General features: G+C 43.3%; 1 protein-coding gene across 3 annotated transcripts in view; it reads right to left on the minus strand.

The window, feature by feature from the left end:
• The window catches only part of TMEM132B (transmembrane protein 132B), a 215,214-nt gene that overhangs the window by 112,959 nt on the left and 88,249 nt on the right, over positions 1-14,006 (minus strand). For all 3 annotated transcript variants that reach the window (XM_065851937.2, XM_071815868.1, XM_071815867.1), the window contains one exon: positions 5,947-6,087. In XM_065851937.2, the coding sequence (XP_065708009.1) occupies positions 5,947-6,087 (141 nt within the window). The remainder of the gene's footprint in view (positions 1-5,946; positions 6,088-14,006) is intronic.

Here is a 14,006-nt window from a genome sequence, read left to right on the forward strand (position 1 = left end):
CCCAATCCAGTACACTCCAACACATAATCTAGGACTTCTTCCCTCATATTTTTAATTCAAAACCTTCCTTTTCAAAGTAGCTCAAGTCTGGCTTTCATGGTGGAAAGAGGTCCTAAGGCAGCCTGGTTACTCCACCTACATCAGACCGGGCTGGCAGGGGTCACATTTCCCTTCCCCATCTCCCCAGTTTTTCTTCTTCAGCTCTTCTCTACTCTGCCCAGTCTGCTTTACACATCTCCTTGTGTCTCTTTGCTCCCTCTGCTCCTCTTAGTCACTCACTTCAGTACTACGTGAACTCCATGACACCCAGCTCCCTGCCTGTGCATGGGCCTAAAAGAAGACAGAGCCAGGCTGGCTGGCTGTACGAGTTACTGCGCTTTTGTGTAAAGCAACACATGCCATTGATCTTCTGTCAGCCAACTGCTGTTGCTGATGGCACTTTACATGCTCAGTGTCCTGGGGCCAAGCAAGTTCCTTTGGCAATAAACGCCATCAGAAAGTGTTTCACCGCCCCGGCGTGGTTAACAGCACACTGCTGTGTGCTATGGCAGGCTGCAACCGCCCATCTTTATCGGCTTATTTATCCTACAGAAGGCACCAAGCTCCTCGTTCGAGCTTCAGCACACCCTGTGCTGCACCGACACTGCAGACACGACCGAGCCGCGTCCTCGGGCCAAGTCACTGCAGTAAATCAGCTCCAACAACCGGGACCGCAGCGGGTTCTTTTGCAGACAGAGGGAATCTCTGCACCACAATGACATTTCTTGATGGCATACGAGCTTGGAGGCAACACAGCACCCGAGTATGTCATTCTGGAGCAGAGTGATGGTGCATTCAGTGCAGAAACACCTCCACAAAGCTGTGAGAGATCCTAAATCTGGCAGAGCCCCTGCTGAGTACAGCCAGAAAAGCCTCATCGCACCCAGGCAGCTTCCAGGTGGAGCCTTTGCTTAGTGCCCTCGGCAAAGCGGGAACTGGAATAGGATTTGGGAAACCGGTATTTCCCCGCGGTAGAAGGGATAAGAGCCTCAAACTGTCAGAGAGGAGAGAACCTCAGCTCCTGTTTATGAGACAGACCCACAGCTTTAAAAACGAAGCAATATCTTCACTCAGTTGATCATCAGCTCCAACAACACATATTTACTTTAAATAAATGTATGCACATATCTTAACTGGCAGCCGACTTTACATCTTCCTTTTGAGTGATATTTCTGGTTCAAAGGGTGTTCCCAAGCACAGAAAAAGAAGTGAATTATTTCAAAATAGGAGGGTCTATTTGCATATCTATAAATACATGAAATAACTGCTTTTCCTCTTATAAATATATATTTTTATACACACTATAATTTTATAAAGTAATTTCAATTTCTTGAATTCTATGAACACCTCTTAAAACGATAAAGAAACTGAATGATCAGTATAGAACCTTCATTTTTATTGAAGTTTAAAGATAGATAATGTCAAATGTCAGACAGCCGAGCTGGTCTGCATCAATTAAAATAAATAAATATATCTGAATTTCTAGGCAACAGAATAAATACTTCTGAGGACACGCAAAAAAAATCCCCCTGAAGATCTCACCCTCCCTACTCCTGCATTCTGAGTCTCTCTCATGCAAGTTTAATTTATACAGCGATAGATATTCTGAGACGTGGAAGCTGTATTAGAGACATGGAGATAAAATACTCTGTAAGCGAGAAGAACCAGTTTGGTCTCAATACCACGATACTCAGCACTGCAGGTAAAATCAATTTCCTCAACTTTGCTAGTTAGCATAAATAGAACCTTTCGGATAAAAGTATTAGTTTGTCAGAGGATAAGACTCTCCTCACCTGGTAATAATCCAATACAATTTAATGACAGTTTTCCTGAGTGAGGAGATGGATCTGTTCGTGCAGGCCGTTTCAAAGCAGAGTTGCAGCCATCTGACCTAAGTGTTTGTGTCTGTGCCATCTTGTCGCTCCTGAACCACAGGCCAGGTCACATTTCAGTTTTTGTTCAGCTTTCCAGCAAGGACACTTTGAAATACACTGGAGTGCGGGGTCTTTCAAATGAGACCACAGAAACTCAGTTCCTGCTCGCCAATGACGTGAAATAACCTAATCCTACAAAATGCTACGTCACTCTGGCATAATTCCTGAAACCCCATTTCTCTGGATATCAGCGCCGAGTTATGAGGGATTGTAGCTTGCCAAAGAGGGGTTGTGCTCTCAGGGCATCTTCTCGAGCCCTCTTGCCCTAGTCCTGCTGCAGCCTAATTTGTGGCGTGTTCTGAGATGCTTCCAGAGAACATTGAGCTGCAAAGGACAGAAGAACTGCAAGGGTCAATCCGCCTTTTGGTAAACACAGTGGAAAAAAGCCTGTGTGGTCTTCACAAAAATAGGATCAGTTTTCTGGAAAGTATCAAGGATTTGTGTCTGGTAGTCTTGCAAATTTTGGCCTTGTCTTTCCAGCGCATTTTTTGCAATAATTCAACATATAGCCCTCCATCACAGTTTAAGATTCCCGTCCTTCACAAACACAGCTATTCTGCATGGGAGGCTGAGGGCACTCGATTTTTATCTGAGCCCTCCAGCCCTGACGCGCTCCGTTCCTTGCCAGGTGTGCTCAAGGCACAAATCCATACAGACCCTCTCCTACGGAAGGGCCATGCTGGGTCCCAGCCACAGGCCGAATGCAGAAGTATTGGTGCTCCGAGTAGAAACCGTGTCTTTTGAAACAAAGCACATCACTGCTGCAACTAACCTGACCAAAATGAGACGCACAGAGCTCTGCCCCAAGGAGAGAATAGGGAGGGAGAATAAATGCAGATGACAACAATCAATCTCACTCAATGGGCTACCAAAAAAGTCCTTTGTGATGGCAGCAATAAGGGCAAAGCACGACTCCACACAGACCAGAATAGATGTGTGTATATATACTCGTGTATGTATATTTAAAGGAAGTCTCTTCTTTTTGCGCTCTTTGTTCAACTACATTATCAAAAAGAGGTTTGAAATACAAGCTTATAGGACTACTAAAGAGGTGAATTTATGAATGTATTCCTAACAAAACACACGCTGGAAAGCTTTAATCTATGAATTGTGACAACCTTGGACAAAATGGATTTTTAATGGAATATAATGTAAACTGCCTGAAACGTTGCGATAAGGAGTTTTTTTTAAGCAATGCACAGACAAGGCATGATGCACTCTGCATGAAAGGAGGAAAGGTCTTAATTTAAAGCATTTTAATGAACACTCAATTTGCGTAGGGAAATGTGAGAAATGGAGATGAAAAGCTCACGATAAAGATAACACTGCAGAGGGGAGAAGGAGAAAGATTAGGAAAGTAAGCAAATTTGAAAAGGCTCCAGCCGATAACGCCGGCTGAAAGGAACGCGCTCTGGATTACCAACGTGTCACAGTCCAAAGCCACCGCTCTCCTTGCAAGCAGTGCCTGTCGGTGGCTCTTATCAGAGCTGCACACTGGGGGAGAAAGAGCGAGCGAAGTGCAGGGCGATGGAGAACAGGGCTCTCTCTGAGCTGAGGGCAACGAGGAGAGGTGGAGATTGCAGCAAGCGCAGCTCTGACTTGCTGGAGTTTCTCGCTTGCACGGAAAGCCCAAGGAAGGGTGCAAAACCACAGCAAACTCGGCGGCTCTTCTGCAGAGAAAACTGCCTGGGCTCTGAGGCTCAGCCCCGGCTTTGCTACCAGAGCATCGCCCAGCACAAGTGAAATTACTTCCAAAGAGGAAAAACCGTCTCCCCCGAGGCAGATGTAATTCTGTTTACTAATAGTTTCTCCTCTGCAATGAAAGAGATTGATCCTGTACTCTCACGCATAACATGCCTTTAACAAAGCTCCTTGAATTACTAAAATGAGGAACAGATGAATCGGGTTTAGTGACAGTTTTTGCCACGTTGACCTTAACAGAAGCAAGTTCATGCCTCTGCTCATTTAAATGAAGCAGCAGAACCCCCACATAGGCACTTAACGTTCTTCAAAAGAAACAAGAGGGCCAGCAGTATGACCAAAAAGGCAAATTAAAGTAAAGATCAAAGTTAAATATTTACTCTAAGCACTACAATATTTGCAAATCTGGAAATGATCTTTCAGCAGTTTCTATTTGCATACTTTAATTAATCCAAAAATATTAAACTAATCTCACAAAGGAAAGGGTCAAAGTATTAATTAACTTGAGATTCGTTGCTTTTGTGCAATTTAACAGTCCAACACAAAGCAAAAATCAGTTTTAATAAAAACTAAGTTACTGTGACAGGTATAATTTCATGGATTAGTGAAACCTCGTACAAGGCAATGAGTTTCAGTGTTCATCTTATATTTTTGCCTAATTTTAAAAACAGTTGTTTCATTTCAATAGAGAGATTCCACTGTAACACTCAATGATCTTAAAGTTTTCCTTTCACCTCAGCATTTCACTCTAAAATTGATGGCTTTCCACTTTGCTCTGAACAGAACAGAGGTCGCGGTTGTTGTCGCAAAAAGCCTGACTACAGCATTCAGCAAATCCCGCACAACCGCCCACACCAGCCGGTTGAGATTTCCCTGCTGGAGCCACCATGAGCCATCGTGCAGCTCCAGAACGAGCGCGATGGATCCCCCGAGCCAGCATCGCTGCTGGCCGAGCTCTCCCCACACCAAAGGGACGCTCTGGTTCTTCAACAGCTTTTGGAAGAAGTGGGAAACCTTGCCAAAAGCTGAAGGATTTGGATACAAAGCATACAGCACCTAAACCAGCTGCCAGAGCTTTGATTTATCAGTACAGTAGCCCATGAAATCCCAGCAAATTAATGACGGAAGGTGCCTTGAATTTCCTACATCACAACCTCAGAATTGCAACTTGAACAAATGCGTTTAGCAAAGGAGAGGGACTCCCCACAACGTTTTTTATTTATTTATTTTAAATGAGGAAGAATTGAATGAAACAGTTAATGAACTGAAAGGTTTGCCTGGTGTTTTGTGCCAGAAAGCTCTGTAGCACTTGACTTGACCAAGGAGGCTGAGTGGGGAACCACCTCCCCTCACTTCATGCGTTCTCAATGCAAATGTCTAATTTCCCTGTGCCTAATTCCCCTATTGCTAAAAAGCAAACCCATGGACGAATAAACAGCTTTCACCTCCACACTTGTACTGCAGGTACCCAGAACTAGATGGGATTCATTTGTTCCTCAAAAGCAGTTTTGGAAACTAGAGTAGGAACTCTCTTTGCACTCAAAACCTCTGGAACAATCTTCCTAGGTCTAAACAATTACTAACAACCATTTTCTCCCTTACAGGAGCTTTCAGAAAAAGATGGATTAAAAAGCCTCCTCAAATAAAAATTTTCACATAAAGTTTTGTGATTTCTTAATTATGATACAATTCCAAGCTACATTTATGCACAGTGTACTTTAAGTGTAGAGTAACTGCATGATAATGGAGGGAAATGGCTTATATTGTAAAATACATAATTCTGACTAACAACATAAATTTCTCATTACCTTCAATATAGCTTGTGGGAGCATTACGATAACAAACATATACAGCATTCACAAGACAGTTCATAGACACTCATAGGTGTTTCGCAGCAGTAATGAATAACGTTTAATAGTTATTACTTTAATAGCTTTTCAAATAAAGAAGACAGCATTGTCCTGTATTGCTTTCAATTATTCTTCCTATTTCTCTATTTTAATCCACTTCTTTCTGTTGGCTTTTTGGCAGCAGGGATTCCCCTCCTGCCCTGAAGGTGCATGAAAAGCAAATATGAACCAGGACTAGTTGGTTGCCTCCAGTTTAATTCCATCATCTACTTCCAAAGCTCAGAAATGAAACCAAAGGATCAGATCCCCTATTGCGTTTCCAAGGAGGCTGAGGAGGCATAAATGCTGCTATCAAAAGAGCAATACGCCTAATCAACGAAGCGTTTTCGCAAGGGGTAACGCACCGGGCGCTTGGCGCTCACCTGCTCTCGGCGCCGGGGTCGTTGTGCACGCAGGTGATGGTGGCGCTGGTCCTCGCGCTGTCCGTCTCCTCCTGAACCCCCCACTGGTCCGCGTCGCTGACTCGGATGTCCACGATCTTCACACCCGGGGCCGTCCTGATTCTGTTGGGGAACAACAGGGGTTGCTTTGGTTACATAAACCCAGAGAGGTAAGCAAGGAAGATGGTTAGTTAGTAATAGACTGATACATTGCAACTGTAAGTCACTATGCCTTAAAACTATAAAATAGGTCCAATCATTTTAGAGAGATGAAGTACGAGCTTCATTATGTGCAGAGCCAGATAATTTTCAGCTTGAACAATGTGGCGAGAATAAGAATGCTTTCTGCTTCAGTGGCACCAGTTTGATAGAAATGAAACAGATGTGACTAAGCATAAGTTGATTTAATTTATTTTGTCTGTCCTGCAGTTTGAGATGGAGAATCAGAGCACTGTGGTATCAAACACATCCTCCTGCTTGCAAAGCTTTGCGAGTAAGGTACCTTTTAATATTAGGGCGATCTGCATGGGAAAAATGTGTTTCACTGCTCAAAGACCGTAATGCGTGAAGGAGAGAGAGGCGCTAAGTTATTCTAGATCCAGGACTGAGGGATGGAATTTATGCCATTGTATTGGGATCTCTCAAACTGGGCATGTCAACTCTCATCGCTGAAAATAATATGATGCTGACATGGAAAACCTTGATTTCCTAAGCATGAATAGAGCCTGAAAGAATTTTGGTAGCTGGTAAATGTCACCATTTTTTGGCTGAAAAAAAATTTGCTAAGAAAATAAGCCCATGCTCCAGTGGGGCTCAGCGTTAGGAACAGATTGCCAAGGAACAGGAAACAAACTGCTTTTAATAGCAGGGACTTCATTTGTGCAGCTTGACTCCTGAAACAAGCCTGAGATTCCGACAGGAGCGCTGCAAATACGCCTGGAGAACAATTAGGCAAAAAGCAACTGCTGTAGTGCCACGTTCGCCACTACTGTGACTTAATTAATTAAAAGCAAAGCCAAGAGGGACCTCTTAGTCGTATGGTGGAATGAAACAGCACTGCTGAGACTTGAAGCGTTACTTAACAGTGAATTATGATGGATTTGCCCCAATGCCTCGTGGCCAGTTGGTGCTCATGTTACACTATTAAGAATTTCCTTTACGTTCTAGCTGAGTTCATGGGTTTGGATCAAAGTAACTTCAAGACTCAATGGGTGGTCTTTTCCTCTGAGAAAGAATTAATTCATCCTGCTTTTATGATATCCTTATTTTTGCCTGTAAGGCTTTACTGACTTAATGGGCCAAATTCATGCCTGGCATAACCAGTCTGATGAAAAATGTTTTCTGTAAGGAGAGAATTTTACTTTATGTTTTTCTAATTGCTTCCCTTCATGTTTCTCCACAGACATTCCTATCTCCAAATAACATGCCTCCGAGCTTATGTGCCCCCTTCCTACCACCTTCTCTTCTTTTTTCAGAGGAACATTCATTTATTCTGTAGTAATTACACTGGACCAAATCGTTCCTGCAAGACACCTCCATGGCTTCATTTCAGACTGACTTGTAGGTTATGTGAGATGGAGAATTAGGCCTTCAGCAACAGATTCAATAATTTTTTTCCATTAGACTTAGTCAACCGCTCTTGAAAAAAAATTCATTACGGTCTGATTAAAAAAAAAAAAGGAAAAAAAATCACTTTCCAAGCAAATTATAATTTTTAACCAATTTGCCTCCCCACCCGCCCTCAATTTCCCATGGTTTTTCTTGTTTTTTCTTGACAACATGTCTGGAAACTTCTAATCCAACTTTCTATTCAAGTCGAAGCCTTGGTTAATTAAAGGTTAATTGAAGGGCAGGAGATGCTGGGGGCAGGGGTTGGGGTGAGGGGCAGGACAGCTGTGTGTCACCTGTTATTTCAGGATTCAGCAGCCTTTTTCCATCTGCCAGAAGCTTGTTGTGTCCTCCTACACAGCTTTTGCACTACAGATATCTCCACTCCGCACGTTTCCTTCCACTCCGATCCAAACCTCACACATCTGTTTTCCCCAGTGAGGATGAAACGCAACGTGGGACAATTCCCCACCCCGCCTGACCGGGGTTTAACCACACGGGACCCTGTGCAGCTCCATCGTTCATGGAAGGAGAAGCTGCTTCTCCTCCTTTACCCCCATCAGTGATCCCCACGCAGCATGAGGATGCAAGAACCTCAAATATCCACATCAACCAACATGCCTGGCTGTTCCAACCTCTCCAAACACACTGCACCCCAAAACCTCGCTTCCCTCTTGGGCCAAGGCCTCAGCTGTGCTGACCCCCTCAGCTTTGCCGTTTCTCGTGTCCGCTCAGCTCTGAGGAGCTGTTGGTCTGTCTGCCCACAGCTGAGACTCCCCGATGCCTGCCCTGCTCGGCTTGGCCTTCAGGGCACTGTCCCTTAACAGGAGGCCTTCTGCTTTTTGGCAACGCTGTCTTGTTGACTGTGCCTTCAGCTCCTGCTTGCTGCACATCTAATGTCTTGCTGGGTTAGCATCAAGTGAACATCACATACTCTGCTCCCCAGCTACGTTTTCCAAAAAACGTCTCGGAACGTTGCATTTTAGGAAAATTTCCAGTCTAATCCCCTGCGACGCATCTGCTCTGGTGGGCTGAGGCAAGATGTCATTTTGCATTTCTGGATATCGGTAGAGCCAGGAAGGTTGAAAGAAGGAAGAAACTGAATTCAGCTTCTCACTTAAGAAAAGTCAAGAAATTCAAATTAAAGCAGCCTACATATGGGAGGTTTGAGCCTACTATTCTTCAGATAAGTGATTCATATCTTTAAATCTGCCCCCAAACTCCACAGGCACAGAAATTGTTGTAAGTGTTGGTGACTGAGGCTTTGAAAAAAGAGTGAGAAGCTCCTAGCAGTGCTGACATTAAGTGGAGAAAGGACCGTAAATGGCCGGTGTGAGCCCAGGCGCTGGGTCCATTGCCCTGCTCAGCACCACGCTTCAATTATGAGCTTGGGTGGCTCATTTGGTTTTCTTATACCTCCCTTCCCCACATATAAAGTACTGGAAAGTGCTGCTCTTCCAGCTCCAGTGGAGCTGAAAGGATAAATAGAATTGCTTGATGTCATTGAAACCTTCCACCTGACAAAAAAATCTGACATGTCTGGGCTTGAAGTAATTGTTACCACTAAGATGCCTTAATTCTTTATGTAATTATGAAAAAAAAAAAAAAAGGAACAAACCATGAGAGCCAACTGGAAGTTTGGCAAAATCAATGTTCCATTTCCATGAAATACCTGCTTTCTGAAAGCAGAATTTTCAGACAGAAAGCCGTCCTCTTAAAAAGCACTCGCCCGTCTTTAAAACGTTACAACTCGTGTGGCATTTTGAAAACGCAATTAGCAGAGATGTAAATGAGACAGGAACACTGACTGAGCTCACCAGAAGTCAGCCTGCAACAGGGCCCCCACGCTCCAGCCTGGACCACGAACCTGAGCATCACCATTTATCCATGATACTCCCTCCAGGGCGGGAGGAGGTCCAGCAGAAATGTGCCACCCTCAGGCACTGCCTTTTGTGGCGCTTTAGCCCATAAGATCTTAAGAGGAGGTGGCTGGAAGCAGGGGAAGTGTCAAAGCAACCCAGAACAGGGAATCAATGAAACAACTCCCTCACAAGTGAATTTAGCCTCCTCTCCAGCCGTAAAAGCAGAATAAAGGAAGCTGCTTTCAATTTAGACTGCAGAAGACATTTGGTATCCCTAGCAGTGTTTTTTCCCTGAGCAGCATGTCCTACATTTACTATGGAATATAAAGACGGGAACATGATAGACTGAAGGGAGCGGGCAAGCATCCCCAGCCTGCCAGCCTGGAACGACCAGAAACTATTTTAAAATGCAATCCCGGCCTTAAATGCGTGTGACCCCATGAATTCGGGCGCTCTAAACCTCTGCTTTCAGTTTTAACAGAAGGAAAGGAGAAGGTACAGGTAATCACCAGGGCTGGAAAGTAACTTAAGGGCTGCAAGAGGGATTTAAAGAGCCGAGCACTTAGTGGAAGTGGTGCAGGGACTTCCACTGCCTCCCAGTCAATTAACTGCCAAATCGGAAGGTAAATGCTGGCTCGCTGAGCACCCCCAGCAGCGGTAATTGGGAAGGAGAATCTTGGCAAAAAAGGACTTCAAGATAGAAACAGAAGGAAAAGAAATTTAGGAAATAAAACGGGAATGTGCTCACGGCAGATGGAAAATGCTCAAAAAGATGAGAAAAAAGACTTTCGCAGAGCTATTTTAGAAATCCTCTTATCTTCCCTCCGCCCCATGATGGAGGAAAACATGATCTGAGCTAAATTCACTCTGAATGATGTACTAATAATAACAGTTAGGATAATAAATTTAATTTGTAATTTCCAACCATTTCTGTATTCAGCCTTTCAACGTGCATTTTTAGCCCAATTAAAAATAAAATCATTATCCTTCCCCTACAGGAAATCCAAGCTGCACACCACTTTAGTTAACTTGCCTAAAACTGTACTTATCTGCAGAGCCAGGAGGGTCGCTACACCCCAATTCTCAGGCTTACGTGTCAGCCAGACACCCCTACTCATCTTTAAGACCAAACCAGAGCAGAGCTGAGCAATTCCGAGTCCTCACAGAGCATTTTACATATTTGAAGAATTGCACAAACAGCGAGCAATTAGTTCTGAACAAGGACCCTGGGGAGTTTCTAGTTCAAACACATGTGTTTTAAGATACATTAAGCCAAGCACTATAAATTAAAATAATCACTGAATTCAGGCATAACATCTGGGGACTTCGGGGATGTGGGCGAGATGGGCAGTGTTTTTATATAGGAAGGAATAGAAACATCCCTGTATAGGGGGAAGAAGCAAGTGGAGTTTGTGGGAGACAGAAGGAGAAGAGCGTATGTGATCCATATTGCCACATGCAAGAGCATTCCACGGCATTTGGGAGTTGATTGGTGTAATGTATGAAACATTGGGAAACACCATTATAGCAGATGGAGAGACGAGATGAGACCGCAGCTCCCCTGCAGAGAGGCACCATCACTCCCTCCTGTGTCTTTCTGAACTTCTTGGCCAAAATTCTCGGTGGGTAACACAGAAATATGATGAAACGAGAATGCCCAACCCAGCAAACATTCATTTGCGCATCCTCACCTCTGAGGGAAGTCAGATTTATAACAGCTCAGTGATCAGGCCCTAAACCTATAAATATATGAATGGGACAGTCACACGCAGGGACAGGAGTTGGACTCTGTGACACTTTGCATCCCTTCCAATTCAAGACATTTTATGATTCTATGAAATCTTCGCAAGCAAAGCAAGTGTTTATTTTCTAAAGTCTTTTTCCAAGAACTTTACACCTTTGTTGTTTTATATTTTAAAAGACTTGTCACAAATTCACATTCAAACCACTTCCCCATTAAATTCTCCTTAAAATAGCAACACTAAGCCAGCTGCATTTGTTTCTGCGATTCCATATTAACGTTACTATAAGTAAAGCTATCTCTCTAAGTATGTAAAATCTACATCAAAATACACAAAGATCCTGCGATAAACCAAGCTCTCTCCAAAAGGTCACAAGTCTAGAAGCACAAATAATACGCTGCTTTATCACAAAGTAAAATAAGCGACCTGCAAAGGAGTCAGGAAATTTGCCTTTCCTACCCTCTGGTATACCTCAATTTCTCGCTGCATCTGTTATGTTTATATATCACCTTTTGTAGCTGTTTATTTAACCCCGTCAAGCATTTTGGGATGCAGTTTCTATGAAAGCAGTTATTACTGTCATATATCAAAATATCCCTGCTCAACAGGAGCTCAAGGAAGAAAGTCACTGCCCGACCTGTGGGTAGGACAAAGCGGACAACATAGGTACAGTGACCAGCACGATGCAAAGAAGGAACCAAGTTGCCCGAAAGACATGGTGGATATCATTAAAAAAAGCCACAACAACTCAGACAACTGAAAACCCTTTGAAATTGTGGAGGGGATCAATGCTAAAGGTTTAAAACAATGACATGACCAGTTTTCTACACAAAAAGGTGAAGCTATCAACCTATTGTTTTTTCAGCCCAACAAATGTTTCAAACGATGCTAAACGTCAAGCTCACGAGCATATTGGATTTTGAATAATGAAAAGAGTAAACAGGGTTTTAATTTGGATTCTGCCAGTAAAGTGCTTTCCGTGTGATAAATTAACTATTAGGGCTGACAAATTAACACAACCTACCCTTGAGTATGATGACTTATGATTTTGAGGAAGCTTTTACAGAAGCACCATCAAAATAAGGCGGGATGAAAAACAGGAGACGATCGTATGGGGGGTATTTTATAAAACAAATCCTCCCTCCTCCTTGTCGTCAAACTGTGGGTATCACCGCTCTAAAAAGCACAGCACCATTTCCCAAAAGCCCCTCAGTTTTCCTAAGAATGTCTAAACGTTCCAGGAGAGATCCTCAACTGGCCTAAATCACCAAAGACTGGTGATCGTTACAGTAGTTCTTTCATACCAAGAAGTTGAATTTCACATCTTTGAAGCCAAGTCAGAAAATGAGGTGCTACCCTCTATGATTTTTCTTGTAAGGGGGAGGTTTCCCAGAGACATTTTCTAGATATAAGACTACATAAAATCAGCAAGCAGTATGTGAATGTCTCCAAAGGAACATGTTTTATTTCCATATTCAAGGGAAAATTCCCATTTTTTAAAAAAGAAAGAATACATGTTAAGATTTCATCTTCCTATTATAGCAGAAACCCCATTTTCCAATGTGTTCGCTCTCTCACTCAGGTAAGCAAGGAGAGCTTAAAAAACCAGCAGAAAGACATCCTAATTGGCTCGAAATTAAAGCTATTAATTCCTGTTCTTATTTATCCCTGTCACAAAGCAGACCTGTTTATATGGCTTTCTAACACTGCTATGGAAACCTGAGAGGTTCTGTAGTCTTTATGTAACATGAGGTGAAAACTCCATCTCCCACAGCGAACACTCTTCTCTTTGAAATATGTCAACAGTGGAACTGTGTCCCTCTGGGAGAAATAGTGTTGCCAGGCACTGGGGCAGGAGACATCGGGTCCAATTCTGTTGACTCAAGACGTTTTATTAACTATTTAACTGTCTGGGCATCTTCAAAATGGGAATAAGGATTTTCACTCACCTTTGCTCGGAAATTCATCCAAGGAGAACAGAATAGACTATTTCTGTGGAGACACTGTGCATTTGTATCCTTAAACACTGTGCAGATACTGTATTTCAATGTCTTTCTGTAATTTCCCAGTAGGCACTTTAAAGCGCAAGTCAAGGAGTTCTGTAGCAATCGGCGTTTTCTTAGTAAAACTAAGAGCCGAAATTTTAGTCCCTCTGAAAACATTGTTATGCCTTTGACATAAAAATTGCTTTACTCATAATAGAATCAAACGTGGCTCTAGGCTGTGCTGAAGTTCTTCAGCTCTTTACACCGGCCCAGGTCTGATGTTGGGGTTGTTGACCCCACCACCGCGGCTCCAGCGACTCCCACTGTGCCAGCACTGGGAGGACAATCGGGTCCTCTGGCCTTTGCTGCCTGGAAACACTGCCTGTAACTTGCATAAAATCCACAATCCCTAACTCTCGCTCGACACTTTATACTTTCAAAATATCTAACAAACACAAACTAACCATTCTTGCTATCAATGAAAAGGAGACAGCAGATCTTTTTCCAACTCCAAATGATCCTCGCGCTACCAAACAACTCATAACGTCCCTTTCTCGTTAGGATGCACAACCAGCTCACCCCTTTGCCCCCCGGAAAGAGGAGAGAGATCTTCCTTTATTCATTCTCCTTTATCCCACTGCCTCCGTTCAGTTAGCTGAGTTGTGATGTGTTGATTACTACTCAAAGAGCTCGAGTGCCTGCTGTCACGCAACCTTAGACATATCCAAGAATTGAAGTATGTGCCCTCTTTTCTCCAACACAACAATCCGTGGTGTTCCTTCTCTGCAGAGGGAAGAGGCAAAATACCGGAGTAGTTTTCTGTAACACGTGTCCACAGAACAAAA

The sequence above is a fragment of the Patagioenas fasciata genome, chromosome 17 (assembly GCF_037038585.1).
Source record: "Patagioenas fasciata isolate bPatFas1 chromosome 17, bPatFas1.hap1, whole genome shotgun sequence".
Classification (NCBI taxonomy): Eukaryota; Metazoa; Chordata; class Aves; order Columbiformes; family Columbidae; genus Patagioenas; species Patagioenas fasciata.